This window comes from Ranitomeya variabilis, chromosome 2, assembly GCF_051348905.1.
Source record: "Ranitomeya variabilis isolate aRanVar5 chromosome 2, aRanVar5.hap1, whole genome shotgun sequence".
Taxonomy (NCBI): domain Eukaryota; kingdom Metazoa; phylum Chordata; class Amphibia; order Anura; family Dendrobatidae; genus Ranitomeya; species Ranitomeya variabilis.
The window spans coordinates 72434999-72461840 of NC_135233.1; the positions used below are offsets into that span (position 1 = coordinate 72434999).

General features: G+C 44.0%; 1 protein-coding gene across 1 annotated transcript in view; it reads right to left on the bottom strand.

Moving 5' to 3' along the window:
• PCSK2 (proprotein convertase subtilisin/kexin type 2) overlaps positions 1-26842 on the bottom strand; it is a 258254-nt gene that overhangs the window by 34491 nt on the left and 196921 nt on the right. Inside the window, exon 6 of the mRNA XM_077282556.1 lies at positions 2359-2435. Coding sequence (XP_077138671.1) covers positions 2359-2435 — 77 coding nt within the window. The remainder of the gene's footprint in view (positions 1-2358; positions 2436-26842) is intronic.

Here is a 26842-nt window from a genome sequence, read left to right on the forward strand (position 1 = left end):
TGTCACATTATTTTCAGGGGTACCATCATTTCCATCCAGACCTATTTCATGAGTTTTATTTTTTTTAAAGTTCTGTGGAAGCATGGTTGAAAAGCAATGTCTGACTTTCATTTGTTCATTTTCATAGATTTTTTTATTTATTATTACTTTTGTCAGATTCAAGTTATTTCTGTGACCATTGTGGGATTTTCTGCCATTAAACGAGGGGCACCAACAATTTTGACAATGTGTGTATTTTCCAAAGTTGGAAAACTCCTTTAATCCATGAGACTCCCAGCACAAAGTGAAAAGTGCATTAAAGTTTCTATTTTTGGTTTATTATAAGTTGAAAATATGGTTATAATGATAATTTAAATATTTCAATTAAAATACTGCAATATATTAATTAATATCTCTATTTTTGCCTAATTGCTTAGAGTAACAATTACTGCAATAACCAGGATAATTTATGAGCTGCAATAGAGACCGAGAATTTAAAAAAATATTAACCTTTATTTTATTACCTATATGTCCATGCAAGTGAAGTAATTGACTAATAAATAAGCCACCTTTACATAGAAACTGTGACATAACACGCCTCATTGATTTTGGAAAATTATGATAATGAGAATAATCTTTTACATACCCTGCAATAAACAGGCCTTGTAAACAGGACATTTTACACACAATTTAACATCCTAAATCTCAATACCATCAATTCACTGGCCTAGAAAAGTTCAGATCCAATATTTACATACTCAAGATCTGTCAGGTTTGAAGATAGGATCAGCCTTGTAGCACTTTTGTGCTTTTTAGGATATCTCAAGTTTTGAAGGACATAAAAAAACAGGTTTCTCATATTTTGTGGTTATTTGTCAACTCAATAAAGCTTTCCAATCTCTAATAATAATCCCCAACATGCTCAGAACTAGGAAAATAGCTAATTGTTGTCCACTTGCTGAGTAAATTCTGCTCCACCATGGTCCCCTGTCCTCCAGAGGTGGAGATGTTCCATTTAGCTGCTCTCTAAACAGATGATCAACCAAATCTTCTTTATTAACTTGAAAATTACATTTAAAATGTGGTTTGCAAGCCAAACACCCCCTCGAATGTTTACCAAATTGGAATGGGTGCAGCTTAGTAAAAAAATCGACAAAAATTTGCAAAGCCTTAAATTATAGCATCGAACTTGTCAGCAAATGTAAGAATTAATTCAATTTTGAGAATAAATACCAAGTTATCAGTAAAGTCAGAAGGTGGACATAACTTCACCTCGATATGGACACCTTTTGTCAATGCTTTTTCAGAACATATCTTTTTGTCTCGCCTCTGCCTTTGTGCTTTGCTAGTTCAACTGAATACATGGTTGATAAAGACAAATTCTGTTAATTATTTTGCCATGGAAACAGTAATACTAGCACAAAAGATCATGTTCTAAAGTCGTAAAGTAGATATTCCGCTGTAATAAAGAACAAAACTGGTTTTCAAGATACTACTTTAAAATAAAAGGGATCCAAACCAAGCAAACATTAATGGTACAAAGCTCTGTGTTGTTTTCCAAGTTCATGATTTTAAAAAAAATTTAAGGGGTAAGTTTTCTCCTTATGGAGAGTGACATGCCAGGTCTGGCATGCCAGTATGAGGAGACTTAAAAGCCTTGCATGCCCCTCTGGGAAATAAAATATTCAAATTCGGTCAATAGTGACTTGTGGGGTTACTACTTTCAATAGGTAGCACTCGATTACAAGTCCTCTTCCTCTACAAGGAAACAATTTGCAAAAAATCATTTTAGGAACTCTACATGGAATCTACACCATACTGGAGCTGCTATTTGAGATATCTAGGTCCATATCTACCATGCTCCAATTGGCAGGCTATTATCTACTTGTGGGCAGCTAAGAATGTCTTTTAGGGTGCTTGCAGATGAGCACATGAAATCTCACATGATTACAAAAAAAGTTTCAAGAGCATAAAGATTTTATAATTTGTGAGCCCTTTAGTAAACATAATATTTGTACATATCAAACCTCAAAAGAAGGAAAAAAATTCTTTAAAATCTAACTTTTATTAAAAAATAGTTTTCCTTATTTGGGGGGTTTGATAGTTTAATCACTTATCTCCACTAAAATGTGTGTGTTGTTTAATATTTGTACATACAAATAAAGCTTCATGTATATATGTCCAATTGGATCTTTATGGTAAACTGTATGTCAGTCAAGTTGAGGGTATGCCAACTAAGTTAAAAGGTTGTTTTCCCCTGATTTTCAAAATCCACCCAAAATGGGAAGAAGAGAAGCAGCAGGGTGCCATAAGGTGTTTTTTTGAATTCTTGGAAATTATATTTACAGCTATTCTTGTAGAAAAACCCTGTCACTTTACCTGTTAAACCAGTCATCAGTGTATCGGGGATAGGGATAAGGATCATTGCTGCTGAAGTCGTAGCTCGCCTCTGCATTCTGAAAGAAAAATGGCTGAAAGTCATTATGTGCACACATTATTCACAATCCTGCTAAAGTTAATAAAAAAAAGGTTATTGATGACATTATAACATCCAGGATTGCTAATATTGAGGGTGAACCTCCAAAATTCATCTTCAAGATGTAAAGAAATTTGATGCAATTTCCCTGAGCGAGCGCTGTCTGAATGCTGCCGCACAGGTTCTCCTCTCTGTCTCCTTTCTTTAGACGCCACTCACTGCCCTTCAGACAGTGCTCAACCTGAAAAGTGACTACCGTCAATCAGAAGCAAGGGAAAGACCCCAATATGCAAATGAGAAGGTGTAACGGCAGACCAAACACTGTGCAGCCCATTTAAAATTCTTTTAGGGGTTGACAGACTTACATTAAGCAAATTAGCTCAATTTTTCTTCCCCTAACCAAAACTAATTTAATGTGCACGACTGTATGACTGATCCAGATTATACAGATATCTAATAGAGTGACCCTGGATTTATATGACACATTTGTGCCTTCACGTGCCTGCAGTTTTAAACAGATCCACATAGAGTTTCTTTCTATCATAGATTTCTTATAATACAGAAGTGTCCTCCTCTAGAGGCATTGCTTCTAAGGGAGAAGCAGTTTATCATATAAGCAACATATGACAGTAAATAGAAAGTCTGCATTTCATTAAACTGATCTACATGGGCTCCGAACATGGACTTTTTAAAGGGAACCTATCACCCTGTTTTTTAAAGATTAGATAAAAATAGTGTGAAATAGGGGCAGAGCTGGGCTTTACATTAGTGCCTTTTTGGTGCCTTTACACCCCCGTTAGGCTGCCGAAATACCTTTGTGAAGTGGCCGTTTTGTCCTGTCACTCAAGTTGGTCAGGTCGGATGGGCGTGGTCACAGCGCTGTTTGTCCCCCAGGATCCTGCTCATCATTACGTTGGTGGCGTAGTGGTGTGCGCATGTCCAGCAGGCGAATCCACTGCCCAGGAGATGAATAACAGCGCGGTCTTTGCTATTCAGCCGTTTACCGGTGGGCGCGGCCATCTTTCCTGTGGCCGCGCCTGCGCAGATGGAGCGCTCTGCTGCCCAGGGTGTTGTGAATTAGACTTTTTTGGCTCCCTCTAGTGGTTACTAGTGATATGACTCTGGGATTTCCTTCCCTCTGTTTGCACCCAGCTGGGTCGTTACTTCAGGGGTGTTGCTATATAAACCTCCTGGAACCTTAGTCCAGTGCCTGGCATCGGTGTTATCAGACACATTCTATTTGCTCCTGTTTGCTGGTCCTGGTTCGTGCTAAATTAAGCTAAGTCTTGCTTCTTTGTTTTTTGGGTTATTTGTTTGCTATCATTTTTGTCCAGCTTGTACTAAATGTGATTCCTGACCTTGCTGGAAGCTCTAGGGGGCTGGTGTTCTCCCCCCGGGCCGTTAGACGGTTCGGGGGTTCTTGAATTTCCAGTGTGGATATTTTTGATAGGATTTTTTGCTGACCATATAAGTTATCTTTCTATATTCTGCTATTAGCTAGTGGGCCTCTCTTTGCTAAATTCCTAGCTCATTCTTATGTTTGTCTTTTCCTCTTACCTCACCGTTATTATTTGTGGGGGGCTTCTATCCAACTTTTTGGGGTATTTCCTCTGGAGGCAAGAAAGGTCTTTCTTTTCCCTTCTAGGGGTAGTTAGCTCTCCGGCTGGCGCGAGACGTCTAGGATCAACGTAGGAACGTTCCCCGGCTGCTGGTATTTGTGGTGCTAGGATTAGTTATATGGTCAGCCCAGTTACCACTGCCCTATGAGCTGGTTTTCTGTATTTACTGACTTAGCATTATTCCTGAGACCCTCTGCCATTGGGGTCATAACAGTACATTTCCGAGGTTTCTAGGAAGTTTTCGCCTGCTGAGCGGAATTATGATGTGGGCAATCGGGAATTACTGGCCATGAAGTGGGCATTTGAGGAGTGGCGTCATTGGCTCGAGGGTGCTAAGCATCGTGTGGTGGTCTTGACTGATCACAAAAATTTGATGTATCTCGAGTCTGCTAAACGCTTGAATCCTAGACAGGCCCGCTGGTCATTGTTTTTCTCCCGTTTTGACTTTGTGGTCTCGTATTTACCAGGTTCAAAGAATGTGAAAGCTGATGCTCTTTCAAGGAGCTTTGTGCCTGACTCTCCTGGAGTCACAGAACCTGTTGGTATTCTTAAAGAAGGAGTTATTTTGTCAGCCATTTCTCCTGATTTGCGACGTGTGTTGCAGAGATTTCAAGCTGGTAGACCTGACTCTTGTCCACCTGACAGACTGTTTGTTCCTGATAAGTGGACCAGCAGAGTCATTTCCGAGGTTCATTCCTCGGTGTTGGCAGGTCATCCGGGAATTTTTGGCACCAGAGATCTGGTGGCTAGGTCTTTTTGGTGGCCTTCCTTGTCACGGGATGTACGGTCATTTGTGCAGTCCTGTGGGACTTGTGCTCGAGCTAAGCCTTGCTGTTCCTGTGCCAGCGGGTTGCTCTTGCCCTTGCCTGTCCCGAAGAGGCCTTGGACACATATTTCCATGGATTTCATTTCTGATCTCCCGGTGTCTCGGGGTATGTCTGTCATCTGGGTGGTATGTGATCGCTTTTCAAAAATGGTCCATTTGGTGCCTTTGCCTAAGCTGCCTTCCTCTTCCGATCTGGTTCCTGTTTTCCTTCAGAATGTGGTTCGTTTACACGGCATTCCTGAGAATATTGTGTCTGACAGAGGATCCCAGTTTGTTTCCAGGTTCTGGCGATCCTTTTGTGCTAGGATGGGCATTGATTTATCGTTCTCGTCTGCCTTTCATCCTCAGACTAATGGACAAACTGAGCGAACTAATCAGACTCTGGAAGCTTACTTGAGGTGTTTTATTTCGGCAGATCAGGATGATTGGGTGACCTTCTTGCCGTTGGCTGAGTTTGCCCTAAATAATCGGGCTAGTTCCGCTACTTTGGTTTCGCCATTTTTCTGCAACTCTGGTTTCTCCTCGGGACATGTGGAGCCTTCTGACTGTCCTGGAGTAGATTCTGTGGTGGATAGGTTGCAGCAGATCTGGAATCATGTGGTGGACAACTTGAAGTTGTCACAGGAGAAGGCTCAGCGTTTTGCCAACCGCCGCCGCGGTGTGGGTCCCCGACTTCGTGTTGGGGATTTGGTGTGGCTGTCTTCTCGATTTGTTCCTATGAAGGTCTCCTCTCCTAAATTTAAGCCTCGCTTCATCGGTCCTTACAAGATATTGGAAATCCTTAATCCTGTGTACTTTCGCTTGGATCTTCCGGTTTCGTTTGCCATTCACAACGTGTTCCATAGGTCTTTGTTACGACGCTACGTTGTGCCTGTGGTTCCTTCTGCTGAGCCTCCTGGGATCAACGTAGGAATGTTCCCCGGCTGCTGGTATTTGTGGTGCTAGGATTAGTTATATGGTCAGCCCAGTTACCACTGCCCTATGAGCTGGTTTTCTGTATTTACTGACTTAGCATTATTCCTGAGACCCTCTGCCATTGGGGTCATAACACCGGGGCTTCAGGAAAATGGCCGCCGCGATCTCCATCTGCGCACGCGCGGAATCCCGCGGCCATTTTCCTGAAGCCCCGGGCAGCAGAGCGCTCCATCTGCGCAGGCGCGGCCACAGGAAAGATGGCCGCGCCCACCGGTAAACGGCTGAATAGCGAAGACCGCGCTGTTATTCATCTCCTGGGCAGTGGATTCGCCTGCTGGACATGCGCACACCACTACGCCACCAACGTAATGATGAGCAGGATCCTGGGGGACAAACAGTGCTGTGACCACGCCCATCCGACCTGACCAACTTGAGTGACAGGACAAAACGGCCACTTCACAAAGGTATTTCGGCAGCCTAACGGGGGCGTAAAGGCACCAAAAAGGCACTAATGTAAAGCCCAGCTCTGCCCCTATTTCACACTATTTTTATCTAATCTTTAAAAAACGGGGTGATAGGTTCCCTTTAATATACGACTGATTTCCTCTTCTGGTTTGCCAGTCTAATAAAGCTTGTTGAAAGGCTGCAGCGTGTAAAAATGTCAGCCCACGAGTGCTGCCGCCATTCTGTACTCATTGGTGTAGGGATAGGATGTAGCTGGAGTGAGGGACAGATTCTGACTGCGCACTCTGCCAAAAAGCCGCTGAGTGTACTCTGCAACCCATATCTGTAGGAATGCTGTGCCAAAAAGCCACTGTGTGTACTCTGAAACCCGTAACTGGGGGAGTACTGTGCCAAGCAGACGCTGCTTGAGAATTTACTGATGGAAGAACAAGGCAAAGATGGATGAGAAAGTCGCCAATGTAACTGGGGTACTGCCAGCACCTCGGAAGGCAGGATTACCATGGCTGAAATGTTGCAAGAATTTATGAGCAAGCGAAAAAATAAAGCACCACCATATAATAGGATCCATATAAGAAGGAGCCAGCATTACAACAACTTCCTCCTACACCTCTTCCACCTACACCTTAACCTTCTTCTCCACCTCAACCTCCTCCTCTACTTGGACCTCGGCCTCCTGGTTCTAGATTATTTATTTTTAATTTTATGTTCTTTTAAGTCAGCTGACTAGCAAAAACAAGAACAACACAAAAGCAGTTTTGGATACCTCCTCCCCCACCTCCTCCACCTACACTGCCACGTCCACTTCCTCCACCTAGTCATCCACTTTGACCTCCGCCTCCTGGTTCATTATTTTTTATTTTTTTATTTGAATAATTTTAAGTAATTTCTCTATCCACATTTGTTTGAAGATCAATTGTCCTGCTCTTCCCCCATTTAGCTTCATTTTGCATCCCCTTAGCCATGACTATGACTATTTTACAGCCATTCAGCCATTTTATAGCATCGAAGTTTGGGTTCCCATTGACCTCTATTGGGTTCAGGTCAAGTTCGAGGTCAAGTTCGGACCTGAACCAAACTTTTTACTGTTTATATTCGACTATCCCAAACATCCACGGGTCCACTCATCTGTAGTAGGGACATGACAAAGCTGTAGTGAGGGGCAAAATTAGGCTTTGCAAATGCGCAGTTTTCTGCATCCAAGTTTGTGATAGTACCGTGCGTAACCAAAAGTTTTTAGAATCTTCAACTGTGTCAGTGGGAGTGATGTGCTTCTAAACATATTTTTCTACTCTTATGTTACCATATCTGTGGGATAACTGTGCCAAAAGCCGCTGTGTATTATTTAACCCATATCTGTGTAAGTAATTTGTCAAAAGCTGCTGTGTGTATTCTTTAACACATGTCTGTGGGAGTACAATGACCGCTGTGTGTACTCTGCAACCCTGCCTGTGGGGGAACTGTGCCCCATTGTCTGGATGTGAAATTTTTAATCAGTTTCTCTGGGAAACTGGAAAGTGAAAATATGCTCTTTGGATGAAATTTGATATCAACCTCTGTGGGGGAAGTGTGACAATGTGCTCTGTGGGTGAAATTTGTTATCACCTTCTGTGGAGGAAATGTGACAACATGCTCTGTGGGTGAAATTTGTTATAGGCTTCTGTGGGGGAATTGTGACAACATACTCTGTGGGTGAAATTTGTTATCACCTTCTGTGGGGGAATTGTGACAACATACTCTGTGGGTGAAATTTGTTATCAGTTTCTGTGAGGGAACTGTGAAAACATGCTCTGTGGATGAAATTTGTTCGCTTCTGTGGGGGAAATGTGAAAACAAGCTCTGCGTCTAAAATTTATCAGCTTCTTTGGGTGAAATATGATAACATGCTCTGTGAGTAAAATTTGTTATCAGCTTCTGTAGGGGAGATGTAAAAACATGCTTTGTGGATTAAATTTGTTTTCAGCTTCTTTGGGTTAAATCTGAAAACATGCTCTGTGGGTGAATTTTGTTATCAGCTTCTGTGGGGGTACTGTGCCTAGAAACCTATGAACCCTATGGACAGGTCTCCCGACCTGAGCTACGCCTATAAGGCTGCACTCTCAGGTCACTGACCAAGTGGCGTCCATTTTTCACAGATGCGTTTATTCAGCTTAACTCGCAATATGTTCGGTCTAAATCTGAGTGTATGAATTCGAATTTGTATGTAAAATCAGCAAAAAAGGAAAAACTTTCTATTACTTTTTGATAAAGAAATAAAGTAGTGATAGTGAATATTATATTTAAAACTCAGTAAATGTTGGAGTGAAATTACAATAAATTGTAATTAATTAATTGTATGCTTATTTGTGTCAGTCATTTGCATGAGGTCATAAATTACTACCCAAGCTGCGCAGTACGTGCCAGAAAAATAGCTCAGGTTCTTTAGATAAAACCTGCCCGGGTTTTTGTCAAAGACTTTTCAAAGGTTTTATTGTATTATGCATTGTCATTTAGACTATGGATTATTCAGATTTAACAGTCCTCGTTCTAAAAAATGAAAGACAGTTTGTATTTGATTCATGATCGTCTTATGAGTTACAATTGCTGTAAATGAATGCATCCCCAAGGATCTCTGTGATGTATCCATGGTTACCCTGCCTGGATATGAATCTCTATAGATAAAGTAATATCAGACATAAATAATTCATGGTATCTCTCTACAACTATGTGACCCAGATTTTAAATATCATGAGTGGATATTAGTTTGAGGCAAGCATTAATTCAGGGAAAGCAGAAGCATCCGCATTGCTGTGGCTAAATACAAATGGAAACTTACATAAGGTTTTTTCTCACACAAGCAATTTCAGCATGTACTTACATTTACCATATGATTTCAATAATTATTGCAAGTACATATTGATTTTCTTATGGAAGTAATTTGAAAAAAATCATATGCTGGTACTATGAGGTTTATGCTTATGGCAATGACCAGCACTGTCACATCTCCTCCCGGACCACTACTGCGATGCCTGCTTCTGTCACCAAGCGCCGCTGTATTTTTTGTGTGCGTGGCACTGGTGATCGAGGACATGTTGGGACAATAAGCTCTGGGCGGTGCAGGCTCGCTACAGCTACAGAAACCAGGGTGGCTGAGACCTGTGGATCATCCAGTCAGGCAGTATTGGTGTGTGTGCTGCCAGCTCAAGTAACCAGCTCCCTACTCTGGCCAAAGGAACAGCAGTTCCTGGCAGTTGCCAGTTATAGTTCATTCTAGTTTTTGTCTTCTCCAGCTGTTATGCTGCTTTTTTGCCTGTTTGATTTTCTTTCTGACCTCGGACCATTTACTGACAATTCTTTTGATTCAAGATTTTGTCCCTAGTCTACCTTCATGGTTCTGATCTGGTGACCTTACCAAGCCTGACAGTCTGAGCCATCTGCCAGTGGCTACTCCAAAGTCACAAAGTAGGGCACCTGTTTAAGTTCACATCCCTGTAAAGGGTGAAAGCTAGAGTTCCTTTCTGACCTGATAGTCAAGTAGCCATTATAAAGCCTGTCAGTGGAAATCCTAATTAGAGCTGTCATGGGTTCGCAGACACCACAGGCCACACCATATGAATATAACCCAATAATAACCTAATAAACACTACAGACTCTCTTTTGATTAATATAGACGGCAGTGTTTATTAATGGGTTACCTAATAAATAACTATTCAAATAAATTATCATAAAGCTAATAAAACTCAGATTTATCTAAAAATGAGACATTAAAATTCCACAAACTTGTAATTCTGACGATGTCAACCCAGCACACAAGTGAGCGACCACCCAAATAAAAAATATTGAGACATTATTAGTGGATTACCTATAGGAATGAGCAAATGTGTTGAGGAGTTATACTTGGGTATCATTCATGTATCTGGGTGCTCGGATGTGCTTGGCACTAGGCCAGCATTAGCCAATGCTCAATTTCAAACTCGAATCCCCGCTCCGCATCTTTGGCACCTATTACACAGCCAGTAAGCATGCAGAGATTGCCTGTAAGTCACCTTAATGCCATAGCCACCTTCTAGTGATATTACTGTAATTGGCTGGCCATGTGACTTCATCAGGAATTATAAAAGGACATGTGCAGCCACGCGCAGAACACTGAAGTCATTGCACAGCTCTGTGACAGATGTTAATGAAGGGAGAATGTGTTGTGAATTCCGTTCTCGGGCTCCCTCCTGTGGTCATGAGTGGTACTTTGTGAGTTCTGTTCATGGGCTCCCTCTGGTGGCTTTGAGTGTTACGGCTGGTCTGTAGCTGGACTCCAGCTGCCTCGTTTCCTGCTAGGCTTGCTGCCTATTTAACTCCATCTGGACCTTTACTTATTGCCTGCTGTCGTTGTATTCAGTACTGGTTCAGATCTCTCTGGGACTTCCCTTGTGACCTGTCTCCTCGTGGAGAAGCTAAGTTCATGCTAGTCCATTTTTGCTCATTGCTTTTTGAAAATGTTTCTCAGTATATGATGAGTTCAGTCCAGCTTGCTTATATGCTATTTGATTGCTAGCTGGAAGCTCTGGGGGGCGGAGTTGCGCCCCTCACATCGTGAGTCGGTGTGGGGGTCTTTTTGTATTCTCTGCATGGATAATTTTTGTAGTATTTTATACTGACCGCACAGATTCCTTGCTATCTTCTGACTATTTAGTTATTAGCGGGCCTAATTTGCTAAAACCTGTTTTCATTTCTATGTTTGTGTTTTCCCCTTAACTCACCGTTATTATTTGTGGGGGGCTGCCTACACTTTGGGGAAAATTTCTCTGAGGCAAGTGAGGCTTTGTTTCTCTCTAGGGGTAGCTAGTTTCTCAGGCTGTGAAGAGGCGTCTAGGCCGAGTCAGGAACGCTCCACGGCTGCCTATAGTGTGTGTTGATAGGATCAGGATTGCGGTCAGTAAAGTTCCCACATTCCCAGAGCTTGTCCTTATTTTTGGTTTACTTATCAGGTCAGTTCATGTGTTCCTAACCACCAGAACCATAACAGTACGGCAGGCCCATAAAGTGTTAATGCATCGCAAAAGAAGGATAAGAGAAGCTCTGAGGTTTTTTTTTCCTCTGCAGTGTGTTTAGCCTCTCTCCTCCCCTTAATCTCTGGGTGGTTCAGGACTCAGCTGCAGATATGGACATTCAAGGTCTGTCCTCTTGTGTGGATCAGCTGGCTACAAGGATACAAAGCATTCAGGATTATGTAGTTCACAGTCCTATGTCAGAACCTAAAATACCAATTCTTGAGCTGTTCTCTGGAGATAGATCTAGGTTTTTGAATTTCAAAAATAATTGCTAATTGTTTCTTTCTCTGAGACCTCATTCCTCTGGTGACCCTGCTCAGCAAGTTCAAATTATTATTTCTTTGTTACGTGGTGACCCTCAAGATTGGGCATTCTCCCTGGCTGTCATGATTCCCAATGGCAGGGACATGGGCAAAAACGGACTAGCTCTAGGAAGATGGTATCTCAGGTAACCGCGATGCTGAACCTAACACGCAAATAAAAGTAGCCAGGGGGTGTGCCTACGTTGTATCCCTAGACACCTCGCGCCAGCCGGAGAGCTAACTACCCCTATAAGAGGAATACACAGACCTGGCTTGCCTCCAGGGAAACCCCAAAAGTTATAGTAGCCCCCCACATGTAATAACGGTTAGGTAAGAGGAAAACACAAACGCAGTATGAATATAGATTCAGCAAAGTGAGGCCCTCTGACTAGATAGATGAAAATACAAAAGAGGACTTCGCGGTTACCTCAAAACCCTAAGCAGCCATCCTGAAACTACCTTAACTCCGTTATCAACTCATGACACCGGAGTAGTAATTTCAGATCACTAGAGCTTCCAGCAGCAAGAGAAATATAAATGCATGCTGGACAAAACAAACACAAAAAGCCAAAGATTTCAACTTAGCTGAATTGCAGACTTGGAGCAGGTAGCAAGCAACAGAGATGCTCTGGTAACATTGATTGCCGGCACAAGAGTGACTGAGAAGCCAGACTAAATAGGAAACTCCCAATTTCCTGATGAAAACAGGTGCACTGGAAACACAAGACCAAAGTCAACCAGTACCACCAGTAGCCACCAGAGGGAGCCAAAAACAGAATTCACAACAGTACCCCCCCCTTAAGGAGGGGGCACCGAACCCTCATGAGAACCACCAGGGCGATCTGGATGCGCCCTATGAAAGGCGCGAACCAAATCAGAGGCATGAACATCAGAGGCAGTCACCCAAGAATTATCCTCCTGACCGTATCCCTTCCATTTAACCAGATATTGAAGTCTCCGTCTAGAAATACGAGAGTCCAAAATCTTCTCCACAACATACTCCAATTCACCCTCCACCAGCACAGGAGCAGGAGGCTCAACAGAAGGAACAACCGGTACCTCGTACCTCCGCAACAACGACCTATGGAAAACATTATGAATGGTGAAAGATGCTGGAAGGTCCAAACGAAAAGATACAGGATTAAGAATCTCCAAAATCCTATAAGGACCTATGAACCGAGGTTTGAACTTAGGAGAAGAGACCTTCATAGGGACAAAACGAGAAGACAACCACACCAAGTCTCCAACACGGAGATGATGACCCACACGACGATGACGTTTAGCAAACTGCTGAGTCTTCTCCTGAGACAACTTCAAATTGTCCACCACATGACTCCAAATCCGGTGCAGTCTATCCACCACAGAATCCACCCCAGGACAATCCGAAGACTCCACCTGACCAGACGAAAAACGAGGGTGAAACCCTGAATTGCAAATGAAAGGAGAAACCAGAGTAGCAGAACTGGCCCGATTATTGAGGGCAAACTCTGCCAACGGCAAAAAGACGACCCAATCATCCTGATCAGCAGATACAAAACACCTCAAATACGTCTCCAAGATCTGATTAGTTCGCTCCGTCTGGCCATTAGTCTGAGGATGGAACGCAGATGAAAAAGACAAATCAATGCCCATCCTGGCACAGAATGCTCGCCAGAACCTAGACACAAGTTGAGATCCTCTGTCAGACACGATGTTTTCCGGGATACCATGTAAGCGAACCACATTCTGAAAAAATAAAGGAACCAACTCCGATGAAGAAGGCAATTTGGGCAAGGGTACCAAATGAACCATCTTAGAAAAACGGTCACACACCACCCAAATGACGGACATTTTCTGAGAAACCGGGAGATCCGAGATAAAGTCCATAGAGATGTGCGTCCACGGCCTCTTCGGAATAGGCAAGGACAACAACAATCCACTAGCCCGAGAACAGCAAGGCTTGGCCCGAGCACAAACATCACAAGACTGTACAAAGGTACGCACATCCCGAGACAGGGAAGGCCACCAGAAGGACCTGGCCACCAAATCTCTGGTACCAAAAATTCCAGGGTGGCCCGCCAACACAGAAGAATGAACCTCTGAGATGACTCTACTGGTCCACTCATCTGGAACAAACAATCTCCCAGACGGACAACGATCAGGCCTATCAGTCTGAAACTCCTGCAAAGCACGTCACAAGTCTGGGGAGACAGCAGACAAAATCACTCCATCCTTAAGGATACCCGTAGGCTCAGAATCACCAGAGGAGTCAGGCTCAAAACTCCTAGAAAGAGCATCTGCCTTCACATTTTTCGAGCCCGGCAAGTATGAAACCACAAAATTAAACCGAGAGAAAAACAATGACCAGCGCGCCTGTCTAGGATTCAGACGCCTGGCGGACTCAAGGTAAATCAGATTCTTGTGATCAGTCAAGACCACCACCTGATGTCTAGCACCCTCAAGCCAATGACGCCACTCCTCAAATGCCCACTTCATAGCCAAGAGCTCCCGATTACCGACATCATAATTTCGCTCTGCGGGCGAAAACTTTCGAGAGAAAAATGCACATGGTCTCATCACTGAGCAATCGGGACTTTTCTGCGACAAAACCGCCCCCGCTCCAATCTCGGAAGCATCAACCTCAACCTGAAAAGGGAGCGAAACATCAGGCTGGCGCAACACAGGGGCAGAAGAAAAGCGGCGCTTAAGCTCCCGAAAGGCCTCCACAGCCGCAGAGGACCACTTGGCAACATCAGCACCCTTCTTAGTCAAATCAGTCAGAGGTTTAGCAACACTTGAAAACCCAGTTATAAATCGACGATAGAAATTAGCAAAGCCCAAGAACTTCTGAAGACTCTTCAGGGAAGTAGGCTGCGTCCAATCACAAATAGCCCGAACCTTGACAGGATCCATCTCAACAGAAGAAGGGGAAAAAATATACCCCAAAAAGGAGATCTTCTGAACCCCAAAGATACACTTTGAACCCTTTACAAACAGAGAATTGGACCGCAAAACCTGAAAAACCTTCCTAACCTGTTGAACATGCGACTCCCAGTCATCCGAAAAAATCAAAATATCATCCAAATACACAATCATAAATTTATCCAGGTATTTACGGAAAATATCGTGCATAAAGGACTGAAAGACTGAAGGAGCATTAGAAAGACCAAAAGGCATTACCAAATACTCAAAATGGCCCTCGGGCGTATTAAATGCAGTTTTCCACTCATCTCCCTGCTTGATCCGCACCAAATTATACGCACCCCGAAGATCAACCTTAGAGAACCACTTTGCCCCTTTAATACGAGCAAATAAATCAGTCAGTAGTGGCAAAGGATACTGGTATTTGACTGTAATCTTATTCAACAGGCGATAATCAATACAGGGCCTCAGGGAGCCATCTTTTTTACCCACGAAAAAAAAACCTGCTCCTAAAGGGGATGAGGATGGACGGATATGTCCCTTTTCCAAGGACTCCTTAATATACTCTCGCATAGCAGCATGCTCAGGCACAGATAGATTGAACAAACGACCCTTGGGAAACTTGCTGCCCGGAATCAAGTCTATAGCACAATCGCAATCCCGGTGAGGGGGGAGAGAACTAAGTTTAGGCTCCTCAAAAACATCACCATAATCAGACAAAAATGCCGGAATTTCAGAGGGAGTAGATGAAGCAATGGAAACCAAAGGTACTTCCCCATGAGCCCCCTGACATCCCCAGCTTAACACAGACATTGTTTTCCAGTCAAGGACTGGATTATGAGTTTGTAACCATGGCAATCCAAGCACTAAGACATCATGCAAGTTATGCAACACAAGGAAGCGAATCACCTCCCGATGGTCAGGAGTCATACACATAGTCACTTGTGTCCAGAACTGTGATTTATTCCTAGCCAAAGGTGTGGAGTCGATACCCTTCAGAGGGATAGGAACTTCCAAAGGCTCTAGGCTAAACCCACAACGTCTGGCAAAGGACCAATCCATAAGACTCAAGGAAGCGCCAGAATCCACATAGGCATCCACAGTAATAGTTGATAATGAACAGATCAAAGTTACAGACAAAATAAACTTAGACTGTAAGGTGCCAATTGCAAAAGACTTATCAACCTTTTTTGTGCGTTTAGAGCATGCTGATATAACATGAGCAGAATCACCACAGTAGAAGCACAACCCATTTTTACGCCTATAATTCTGCCGTTCACTTCTGGACAGAATTCAATCACATTGCATAATCTCCGGTGCCTGCTCAGAAGACACCGCCAAATGGTGCACAGGTTTGCGCTCCCGCAAACGCCGATCAATCTGAATAGCCATAGTCATGGATTCATTCAGACCTGTGGGCGTAGGAAACCCCACCATGACATCTTTAACGGCGTCAGAGAGACCTTCTCTGAAATTCGCCGCCAGGGCGCACTCATTCCACTGAGTAAGCACAGACCATTTTCGAAATTTTTGACAATATACTTCAGCTTCATCATGCCCTTGAGAGAGGGCTAGCAAGGCCTTTTCAGCCTGAATCTCCAAATTAGGTTCCTCATAGAGCAACCCCAGTGCCAGAAAAAACGCATCCACATTGAGCAGCGCAGGATCCCCTGGTGCCAATGCAAATGCCCAATTCTGGGGGTCACCCCGCAACAAGGCAATAACAATTTTAACCTGCTGAGCGGGGTCTCCAGCGGAACGAGATCTCAGAGAAAGATACAATTTACAATTGTGCTTAAAATTCAAAAAACGAGATCTATCTCCAGAAAAGAACTCAGGTATAGGGATCTTGGGTTCAGACATAGGAGCATGTATCACATAGTCTTGGATATTTTGAACCTTAGAGGCAAGAGTATTAAGATTAGAAGCTAAACTCTGGATATCCATTTCTCAACAGCAGAGATCTGAGCCATTCAGGGGTTAAGAGGAGAGAAAAAAAAAAAACAAACAGCAGATTGCAAATATGGCTAGACAGAACCTCTGAGTAAAACTTCTTTTTTTCTCTCCTTCTTTAGCCAATACCTTTAATACATTATGGCCGGCAATACTGTCATGATTCCCAATGGCAGGGACATGGGCAAAAACGGACTAGCTCTAGGAAGATGGTATCTCAGGTAACCGCGATGCTGAACCTAACACGCAAATAAAAGTAGCCAGGGGGTGTGCCTACGTTGTATCCCTAGACACCTCGCGCCAGCCGGAGAGCTAACTACCCCTATAAGAGGAATACACAGACCTGGCTTGCCTCCAGGGAAACCCCAAAAGTTATAGTAGCCCCCCACATGTAATAACGGTTAGGTAAGAAGAAAACACAAACGCAGTATGAATATAGATTCAGCAAAGTGAGGCCCTCTGACTAGATAGATGAAAATACAAAAGAGGACTTCGCGGTTACCTCAAAACCCTAAGCAGCCATCCTGAAACTACCTTAACTCCGTTATCAACTCATGACACCGGAGTAGTAATTTCAGATCACTAGAGCTTCCAGCAGCACGAGAAATATAAATGCATGCTGGACAAAACAAACACAAAAAGCCAAAGATTTCAACTTAGCTGAATTGCAGACTTGGAGCAGGTAGCAAGCAACAGAGATGCTCTGGTAAAATTGATTGCTGGCACAAGAGTGACTGAGAAGCCAGACTAAATAGGAAACTCCCAATTTCCTGATCAAAACAGGTGCACTGGAAACACAAGACCAAAGTCAACCAGTACCACCAGTAGCCACCAGAGGGAGCCAAAAACAGAATTTACAACACTGGCGCCAGGAGATCCTGCATTGCTAAATGTGGATGCGTTTTTTCTGGCGCTTGGATTGCTTTATGAGGAACCTAATCTAGTAGACCAGGCAGAAAAGATTTTGCTGGCTCTCTCTCAGGGTCAGGATGAAGCAGAGGTTTACTGTCAGAAGTTTAGGAAGTGGTCTGTGCTCACTCAATGGAATGAGTGTGCCCTGGCAGCGATTTTCAGAAAGGGTCTTTCTGAAGCCCTTAAGGATGTTATGGTGGGGTTCCCCACGCCTGTGGGTCTGAATGAGTCAATGTCTTTGGCCATTCAGATTGATCGGCATTTGCGGGAGCGCAAACCTGTGCACCATCTGGCGGTGTTTTCTGAACAGAAGCCTGAGTCTATGCAATGTGACAGGATTCTGACCAGAATTGAACGGCAAAATCACAGACGTCAGAATGGGTTGTGCTTTTACTGCGGTGACTCCACTCATGTTATCTCTGATTGTTCTAAGCGCACAAAGAGGTTCGCTAAATCTGTCACCATTGGTACTGTACAGCCTAAATTCATTTTGTCTGTTACTTTGATTTGCTCTCTGTCATCCTACTCTGTTATGGCTTTTGTGGATTCAGGCGCTGCCCTGAATTTGATGGATTTGTCATTTGCCAGGCGCTGTGGTTTTATCTTGGAGCCATTGCAATTCCCTATTCCACTAAAGGGAATTCATGCTACGCCATTGGCCAAGAATAAGCCTCAGTACTGGACTCAAGAGACTATGTGCATGACTCCTGCACATCAGGAGGTTATTCGCTTTCTGGTGTTACATAATTTGGATGATGTTGTCGTGTTGGGTCTGCCATGGCTGCAGGTTCATAATCCAGTCCTGGATTGGAAAGCAATGTCTGTGTCAAGTTGGGGTTGTCAAGGGGTACATGGCCATGTTCCTTTGGTGTCAATTGCTTCTTCTACTCCTTCTGAAGTCCCTGAATTTTTGTCGGATTACCAGGATGTATTTGATGAGCCCAAATCCAGTGCCCTACCTCCTCATAGGGATTGTGATTGTGCTATAAATTTGATTCCTGGTAGTAAGTTCCCTAAGGGTCGACTTTTTAATTTATCTGTACCAGAACATACCGCTATGCGGAGCTATATAAAGGAGTCTTTGGAGAATGGGCATATTCGTCCGTCCTCGTCACCTTTGGGTGCAGGGTTCTTTTTTGGGGCCAAGAAGGATGGTTCTCTGAGACCCTGTATAGATTATCGCCTTCTAAATAAAATCACGGTCAAATTTCAGTACCCTTTGCCTCTGCTGTCCGATCTGTTTGCTCGGATTAGGGGGGCTAGTTGGTTCACCAAGATAGATCTTCAAGGAGCTTATAATCTTGTGCGTATAAAGCAGGGCGATGAATGGAAAACAGCATTTAATACGCCCGAAGGTCATTTTGAGTACTTGGTGATGCCTTTTGGGCTTTCTAATGCCCCTTCCGTGTTTCAGTCCTTCATGCACGACATCTTCCGAGAGTATCTGGATAGATTTATGATTGTGTACCTGGATGATATTTTGGTCTTTTCTGATGATTGGGAGTCTCATGTGAAGCAGGTCAGGATGGTGTTTCAGGTCCTGCGTGCCAATGCCTTGTTTGTGAAGGGCTCTAAATGTCTCTTTGTAATCCAGAAGGTTTCCTTTTTGGGCTTTATTTTTTCCCCTTCTACTATCGAGATGGATCCAGTTAAAGTCCAGGTCATCTATGACTGGACTCAACCTACATCGGTGAAGAGTCTTCAGAAGTTCTTGGGCTTTGCTAATTTTTACCGTCGCTTCATCACTAATTTTTCTAGTGTGGTTAAGCCTTTGACGGATTTGACTAGAAAGGGTGCTGATGTGACGAATTGGTCTTCTGCGGCCGTTGAGGCCTTTCAGGAGCTGAAACGTTGGTTTTCTTCGGCTCCTGTCTTGCGTCAGCCTGATGTCTCTCTTCCCTTTCAGGTCGAGGTTGATGCTTCTGAGATTGGAGCAGGGGCTGTCTTGTCACAGAGAAGCTCTGATGGCTCGGTGATGAGACCATGTGCTTTCTTTTCTAGAAAGTTTTCGCCTGCCGAGCGGAATTATGATGTTGGTAATCGGGAGTTTTGGCAATGAAGTGGGCATTCGAGGAGTGGCGACATTGGCTTGAGGGAGCCAAGCATCGCGTGGTGGTCTTGACGGATCACAAGAATTTGATTTATCTCGAGTCTGCCAAGCGGTTAAATCCTAGACAAGCTCGATGGTCGCTGTTTTTCTCCCGTTTTGATTTCGTGGTTTCGTACCTTCCGGGCTCAAAGAATGTGAAGGCTGATGCCCTTTCTAGGAGTTTTGTGCCTGACTCTCCGGGAGTTTCTGAACCGGCTGGTATCCTCAGAGAGGGGGTGATCTTGTCTGCCATCTCCCCTGATTTGTGGCGGGTGTTGCAGGAATTTCAGGCCGATAGACCTGACCGTTGTCCACCGGAGAGACTGTTTGTCCCTGATAGATGGACCAGTAGAGTTATTTCCGAGGTTCATTCTTTGGTGTTAGCGGGTCATCCTGGGATTTTTGGTACCAGGGATTTGGTGGCTAGGTCCTTTTGGTGGCCTTCTTTGTCGCGGGATGTGCGTTTCTTTGTGCAGTCCTGTGGGATTTGTGCTCGGGCCAAGCCTTGCTGTTCTCGTGCCAGTGGATGGCTTTTGCCTTTGCCTGTCCTGAAGAGGCCTTGGACGCATATTTCCATGGATTTTATTTCGGATCTTCCAGTCTCTCAGAGGATGTCTGTCATCTGGGTGGTTTGTGATCGTTTTTCTAAAATGGTCCATTTGGTGCCCTTGCCTAAGTTACCCTCCTCCTCTGATTTGGTTGCGCTGTTTTTTCAGAATGTGGTTCGTTTGCATGGTATTCCGGAGAACATTGTGTCTGACAGAGGGTCCCAGTTTGTGTCCAGATTTTGGCGGTCCTTTTGTGCTAAAATGGGCATTGATTTGTCTTTTTCTTCGGCCTTCCATCCTCAGACGAATGGCCAAACCGAACGAACTAATCAGACCTTGGAAACTTATCTGAGATGTTTTGTTTCTGCTGATCAGGATGATTGGGTGACTTTTTTGCCATTGGCTGAGTTCGCCCTCAATAATCGGGCTAGTTCCGCTACTTTGGTTTCGCCTTTTTTTTGTAATTCTGGTTTTCATCCTCGTTTTTCCTCAGGTCAGGTTGAGCCTTCTGACTGTCCTGGGGTGGATTCTGTGGTGGATAGGTTGCAGCAAATTTGGAACCACGTAGTGGACTATTTGACGTTGTCACAGGAGAAGGCTCAGCGCTTTGCTAATCGCCGTCGCTGTGTGGGTCCCCGACTTCGTGTGGGGGATTTGGTATGGTTGTCATCTCGTTATGTTCCTATGAAGGTTTCCTCTCCTAAGTTCAAACCTCGTTTCATCGGTCCTTATAAGATTTTAGAAATCCTCAATCCTGTGTCATTTCGTTTGGACCTCCCAGCATCTTTTACCATTCATAATGTGTTCCATAGGTCATTGTTGCGGAGGTATGTGGTGCCTGTGGTTCCTTCTGTTGATCCTCCTGCTCCGGTGTTGGTCGAGGGAGAATTGGAGTATGTGGTGGAGAAGATCTTGGATTCTTGTATTTCGAGACGGAAGCTTCAGTACTTGGTTAAATGGAAGGGCTATGGTCAGGAGGATAATTCCTGGGTTGTTGCCTCTGATGTCCATGCTGCCGATTTGGTTTGTGCCTTTCATTTGGCTCATCCTGATCGGCCTGGGGGCTCTGGTGAGGGTTCGGTGACCCCTCCTCAAGGGGGGGTACTGTTGTGAATTCCGTTCTCGGGCTCCCTCCTGTGGTCATGAGTGGTACTTTGTGAGTTCTGTTCATGGGCTCCCTCTGATGGCTTTGAGTGTTACGGCTGGTCTGTAGCTGGACTCCAGCTGCCTCGTTTCCTGCTAGGCTTGCTGCCTATTTAACTCCATCTGGACCTTTACTTGTTGCCTGCTGTCGTATTCAGTACTGGTTCAGATCTCTCTGGGACTTCCCTTGTGACCTTTCTCCTCGTGGAGAAGCTAAGTTCATGCTAGTCCATTTTTGCTCATTGCTTTTTGAAAATGTTTCTCAGTATATGATGAGTTCAGTCCAGCTTGCTTATATGCTATTTGATTGCTAGCTGGAAGCTCTGGGGGGCGGAGTTGCGCCCCTCACATCGTGAGTCGGTGTGAGGGTCTTTTTGTATTCTCTGCGTGGATAATTTTTGTAGTATTTTATACTGACCGCACAGATTCCTTGCTATCTTCTGACTATTTAGTTATTAGATGGCCTCATTTGCTAAAACCTGTTTTCATTTCTATGTTTGTGTTTTCCCCTTAACTCACCGTTATTATTTGTGGGGGGCTGCCTACACTTTGGGGAAAATTTCTCTGAGGCAAGTGAGGCTTTGTTTCTCTCTAGGGGTAGCTAGTTTCTTAGGCTGTGAAGAGGCGTCTAGGCCGAGTCAGGAACGCTCCACGGCTGCCTATAGTGTGTGTTGATAGGCTCAGGATTGTGGTCAGTAAAGTTCCCACAATCCCAGAGCTTGTCCTTATTTTTGGTTTACTTATCAGGTCAGTTCATGTGTTCCTAACCACCAGAACCATAACAAGAATGCTTGTCCAGGTGTGTGTGCACACAGTTCAAGGAGTCAGAGTTCTGTAGTGTTGATACTGGTGCTAAAACCATCATGCTAACTGTTCTTGTAAGGGCTAATTTTGTGCTTTGCTATTTGTATCAGAAACATTCTGCATTAACCTTATAGAGGGAGAGAGAGTTGCAGGAGTAGGCAGAGTGGTTGATTGCAGTCTGTAGGCAGGGATTAGGGCTTTGCAGTCCATTGCTAAATATATAGCTGTGGCAGTTGACCACAATTTTCTGGGGGGCAGAAAAAATTGACTATATCATCATCCATAGAGTAATAGATGCTTTGCGGTACTTTTCTGTGTTATTTAGCTCTCCCAAAAACGTTGAAACAGTTTTATGGACTCAATCACTCATCCATATACTATTATGTGTTCTGTGGGGTACATTTCGGTGTTATATAACAGTCCAAAAAAGCATTGAAACATTTTTCTGTATTCAAATAATAATAATAATAATAATAATAATCTTTTTTTATATAGCGTCAACATATACAGCAGCACTTTACAATTAAGTAGGAACATTTGCAGACAATAAAAAAGTACAATGTAACATATTTCAACAGTTACCGAAGGAGTGAGAACCTCTTTTCAAGCTTACAATCAAAAAGGAATTAGGGGGACACAGTAGGTAGAACATGCTTGTTATGTACAGTCCAGACATCATTATAACAAATAAGGGTTTTCACATTAAGCTGCATGATCTGGTCATCAGCCAGGATCTGTCTAAGTGTAGTTACCATGTGCTATTGCGTGCATGGAGGATGTGGAGACAGATGAATAAGCAGGAGCAAATTATGATTAACATTTATGAGGGAACATGGGAGAGTTAGGTAAGTAAGTTGAGGTGATAGGCTTTTCTAAACAGATGTGTTTTTAAAGCACGTTTAAAATCATGGGGGCTAGTTTTTAGTCGTCCATATACTATTACGTGCTTTGTGTACATTTTGGTGGCATATAAAGCTATAAAAAAGCATTGAAACATTTTTCTGTATTCAATTACTCATCCATTTACTATTACGTGTTCTGTTGTATACTTCAGTTGCTTATAACACTACAAAAAAGCATTGACAAATTTGTCTGTATTCAATTACTTATCCATTTAGTATTAGCTGCTTTCTGTTAAATTTTGGTGTTCTATAACACTCCAAAAAAGTACATGCTTTTGGTGGCATATCATACCCCAAACAATGGTTGAAATATTTTTCTGGATTCAATTATTCATCCATATACTATTACATGCTCTGTGGTACATTTCGGTGTTATATAACACTCCAAAAAGCATTGAAAATTTTGTTTGTATTCAATTAGTTATCCATACAGTATTAGCTGCTTTCTGCTAAATTTTGGTGTTATATAACACTCCAAAAAAGCGTTGAAAATTGTATTGATTGTATTGTTTTGTATTGTATTGATTCAGATAGTCACCGATAGAATATTAGGTGCTTTCTGTTTCAATTACTCATCCATGCACACAGGGCCCTGTAGGTTTGGCTTTCTTTTTCCCTTAATAATAAGACCTTCATTTAAAAACTGCATTTTGTGTTTACTTGTGTTATCTTTGTCTAATATTTAAATTTGTCTGGTGATCTGAAACATTTAAGTGTGACAAACATGTAAAAGTTGAGGAAATCAGGAAGGGGGCAAACACTTTTTCGCACCACTGTATGTAGAACATGGTTTGTGTGCAATTTCATTGGTTTGAAATAAAAACCAAAGTTGGTCTGCTACAGTTGTACAAATTTGGTCCATTGGTAATTGGTCCCCAGCAGCCACTATATTTACAGGTGTGGCATCCCCGCCTTGTACCAGCACGCGTGCAGAAACATCAACTGTGTCCTTACCAACATGGATACTGGGATTGTCCACTTATCGACTGACACGTGGACAAGCACTTGTGGCCAGGGATGCTATATTTCAATGATGACATGTCAGTGAAAATTGTGAAGGCCAGGACTGAGTCCCACCATTGCACGGCACATGTGCTACCGACGCTGATGATTGATGGCACTACTTCTATCAGGGTTTTCTCCACCTCCTACACCAGCTCCTGCACCCCCCATCCTCCTCATCCTCCATCTCCAATGTGCTATCTCAGAGGACACATTGGCTGAAAGCACTGCAGCGTTGCTTCAGGGAAGTGTCAATAGGCTTTCCTGAAGCTAATTTGTTTAGGGGACAAACCGCACACCATGGCACAGTTATTGAAAGGAATGACAGACCAGACAGATCTGTGGCTCTTGTCACTGAACCTTCAACCAGGCATGTTTGTGTGTGATAACTTGGATGTGTCTGTGAAGCTTGGCAAGCTCACAAATGTACCATACTTGGCCCACGTGCTCAACTTTGTAGTTCAGCGGTTTAAGAAAACGTACTCATATTTGCCAGAGCTTCTGGTCAAGGTACGCCACGTCAGCGGCCATTTCCGCAAGTCAGCTACAGCTGCTACCTCTCTGGAAGTGCTGCAGCAGCGCATGCAAGTGACAGCTTATCAACTGGTGTGCAACGAGAACATGCGCTGGAACTCCACACTACATATGCTGTTAAGGCTTTGTGAGCAGTTGTGGAATACCAGATCCAACATGCCCATCAGTTTTCTGGTCAGCCTATGTAAATAGCAACTGAAGAGTGGGCATGGATGTCTGGCATTTGTCTAATTCTCCAGGACTTGAGGACTCCACAAAAATGGTCAGCGGCGATTAAACCATCTTCAGCACAAAGATCCCTCTTCTGTGCCTACTTAAACAGTCGCCGATGACAATTAAACATGAAGTTTTTCATGCGGATCAGGTGGAGATGGAAGAAGTCATGAAACAGGGAGATACTACCAATTGCAACCTCTTCTCATCTGCTCAGTGTGGATTAGGAATCAATGGGGAGGAACAGGAACTGGCTAGTACCCACACAAGCTTCGTCCTGCCTCTCCTAAATGGATGGGCTGAGGAGGGGAATGAGGAGGAAGAAATGGAGGAGGAGATGGAGAGTAGTCATCGTGGAAACAGGGAAGTGTAGGCTTTAGGGACCTTGGCACATATGGCATACTGTTAGGTCCGCTGCCTCTCCCATGACCTTGCATTACATTCATCTTGGCCAAAATAGGTTACTAGTTGTTCACCCTGCTAGACCTACACTACAAGTACAATTTTGCATCTATTTTTCATGAAGTGGAGAGGTCTTCTAAAATGGTGCTTGTCAGGGACAAGGGAGAATCCATTTTGGATTTTAAGTTCAGGACTAGTGTTGAGCATTCCGATGCTGCAAGTATCGGGTATCGGCCGATACTTGCTGTATCGGAATTCCGATACCGGGATTCCGATACTCTTGTGGTATCGGGTATCGGGTATCGGAACAACATTAATGTTAAAATGTGTAAAATAGAGAATTAAAATAAAAAATATCGCTATACTCACCTGTCCGACGCAGCCGGGACCTCAGCGCAGGAACCGGCAGCGTTGTTTGTTTAAAATTCCCGCTTTTACATGGTTACGCGAAGTCCCGGCTTGTGATTGGTCAGGGCGGCCATGTTGCCGGGCCGCGGACCAATCACAGCAAGCCGTGACGAAAATACGTCACGGCTTGCTGTGATTGGTCCGCGTCCCGGCAACATGGCCGCCATTAACCAATCGTGACGTCACGGGAGGCTGGAAACGCGCTCATTTTAAAAAGGGCGCGTGTCCAGCCTCCCGTGACGTCACGGCTTGTGATTGGTTGCGTCGCGGTCAACCAATCACAAGCCGGGAGGCTGGACACGCGCCCATTTCAAAATGAGCGCGTCCAGCCTCCCGGCTTGTGATTGGTTGATCGCGGCGCAACCAATCACAAGCCGTGACGTCACGGGAGGCTGGACACGCGCCCATTTCAAAATGAGCGCGTCCAGCCTCCCGGCTTGTGATTGGTTGATCGCGGCGCAACCAATCACAAGCCGTGACGTCACGGGAGGCTGGACACGCGCCCATTTTAAAATGAGCGCGTGTCCAGCCTCCCGTGACGTCCCGGCTTGTGATTGGTCAGGGCGGCCATATTGCCGGGACGCGGACCAATCACAGCAAGCCGTGACGTTATTTCGTCACGGCTTGCTGTGATTGGTCCGCGTCCCGGCAACATGGCCGACCTGACCAATCACAAGCCGGGAATTCACGTAACCAAGTAATAGCGCGATTTTTAAACAAACAACGCTGCCGGTTCCCTCGCTGAAGTCCCGGCTGCGTCGGACAGGTGAGTATAGCAATATTTTTTATTTTAATTCTTTCTTTTACACATTTATATGGTTCCCAGGGCCTGAAGGAGAGTTTCCTCTCCTTCAGACCCTGGGAACCATCAGGGATACCGTCCGATACTTGAGTCCCATTGACTTGTATTGGTATCGGGTATCGGTATCGGATTGGATCCGATATTTTGCCGGTATCGGCCGATACTTTCCGATACCGATACTTTCAAGTATCGGACGGTATCGCTCAACACTATTCAGGACATTTCCTTCCATTCCTGAAATGTGCCCCCACCCTTTGGATTCCACAGGCTCATTGTTTTCTTTTAATTAAAAGAGCTAGGACAAGCTCTTTTGAAGCTGTTAACACAAGGGTGCAAACTCTTCTGCAGCTATAGCAACCTGAACCTCTTTGTGTGACCAAGCACATGGCACAGCAAGGCTATGAGGTATGGAATCTGGAAAATAACCTATAATAACAAAATGAAATATCTCTAAGATGATCCAAGCACATATTCCGAATTGGCGTTCCTTTCCCCACGTGCCCATATTATTTAGCCACCTGTAGCACTCTGGATTATAGAGTTATAAAGCATAGCTAGCAGTAATTACATACAGTAGTCATATTTAGTCTCTATGCGCAGATAAAATCCAGCGGAATCCAGTGGCG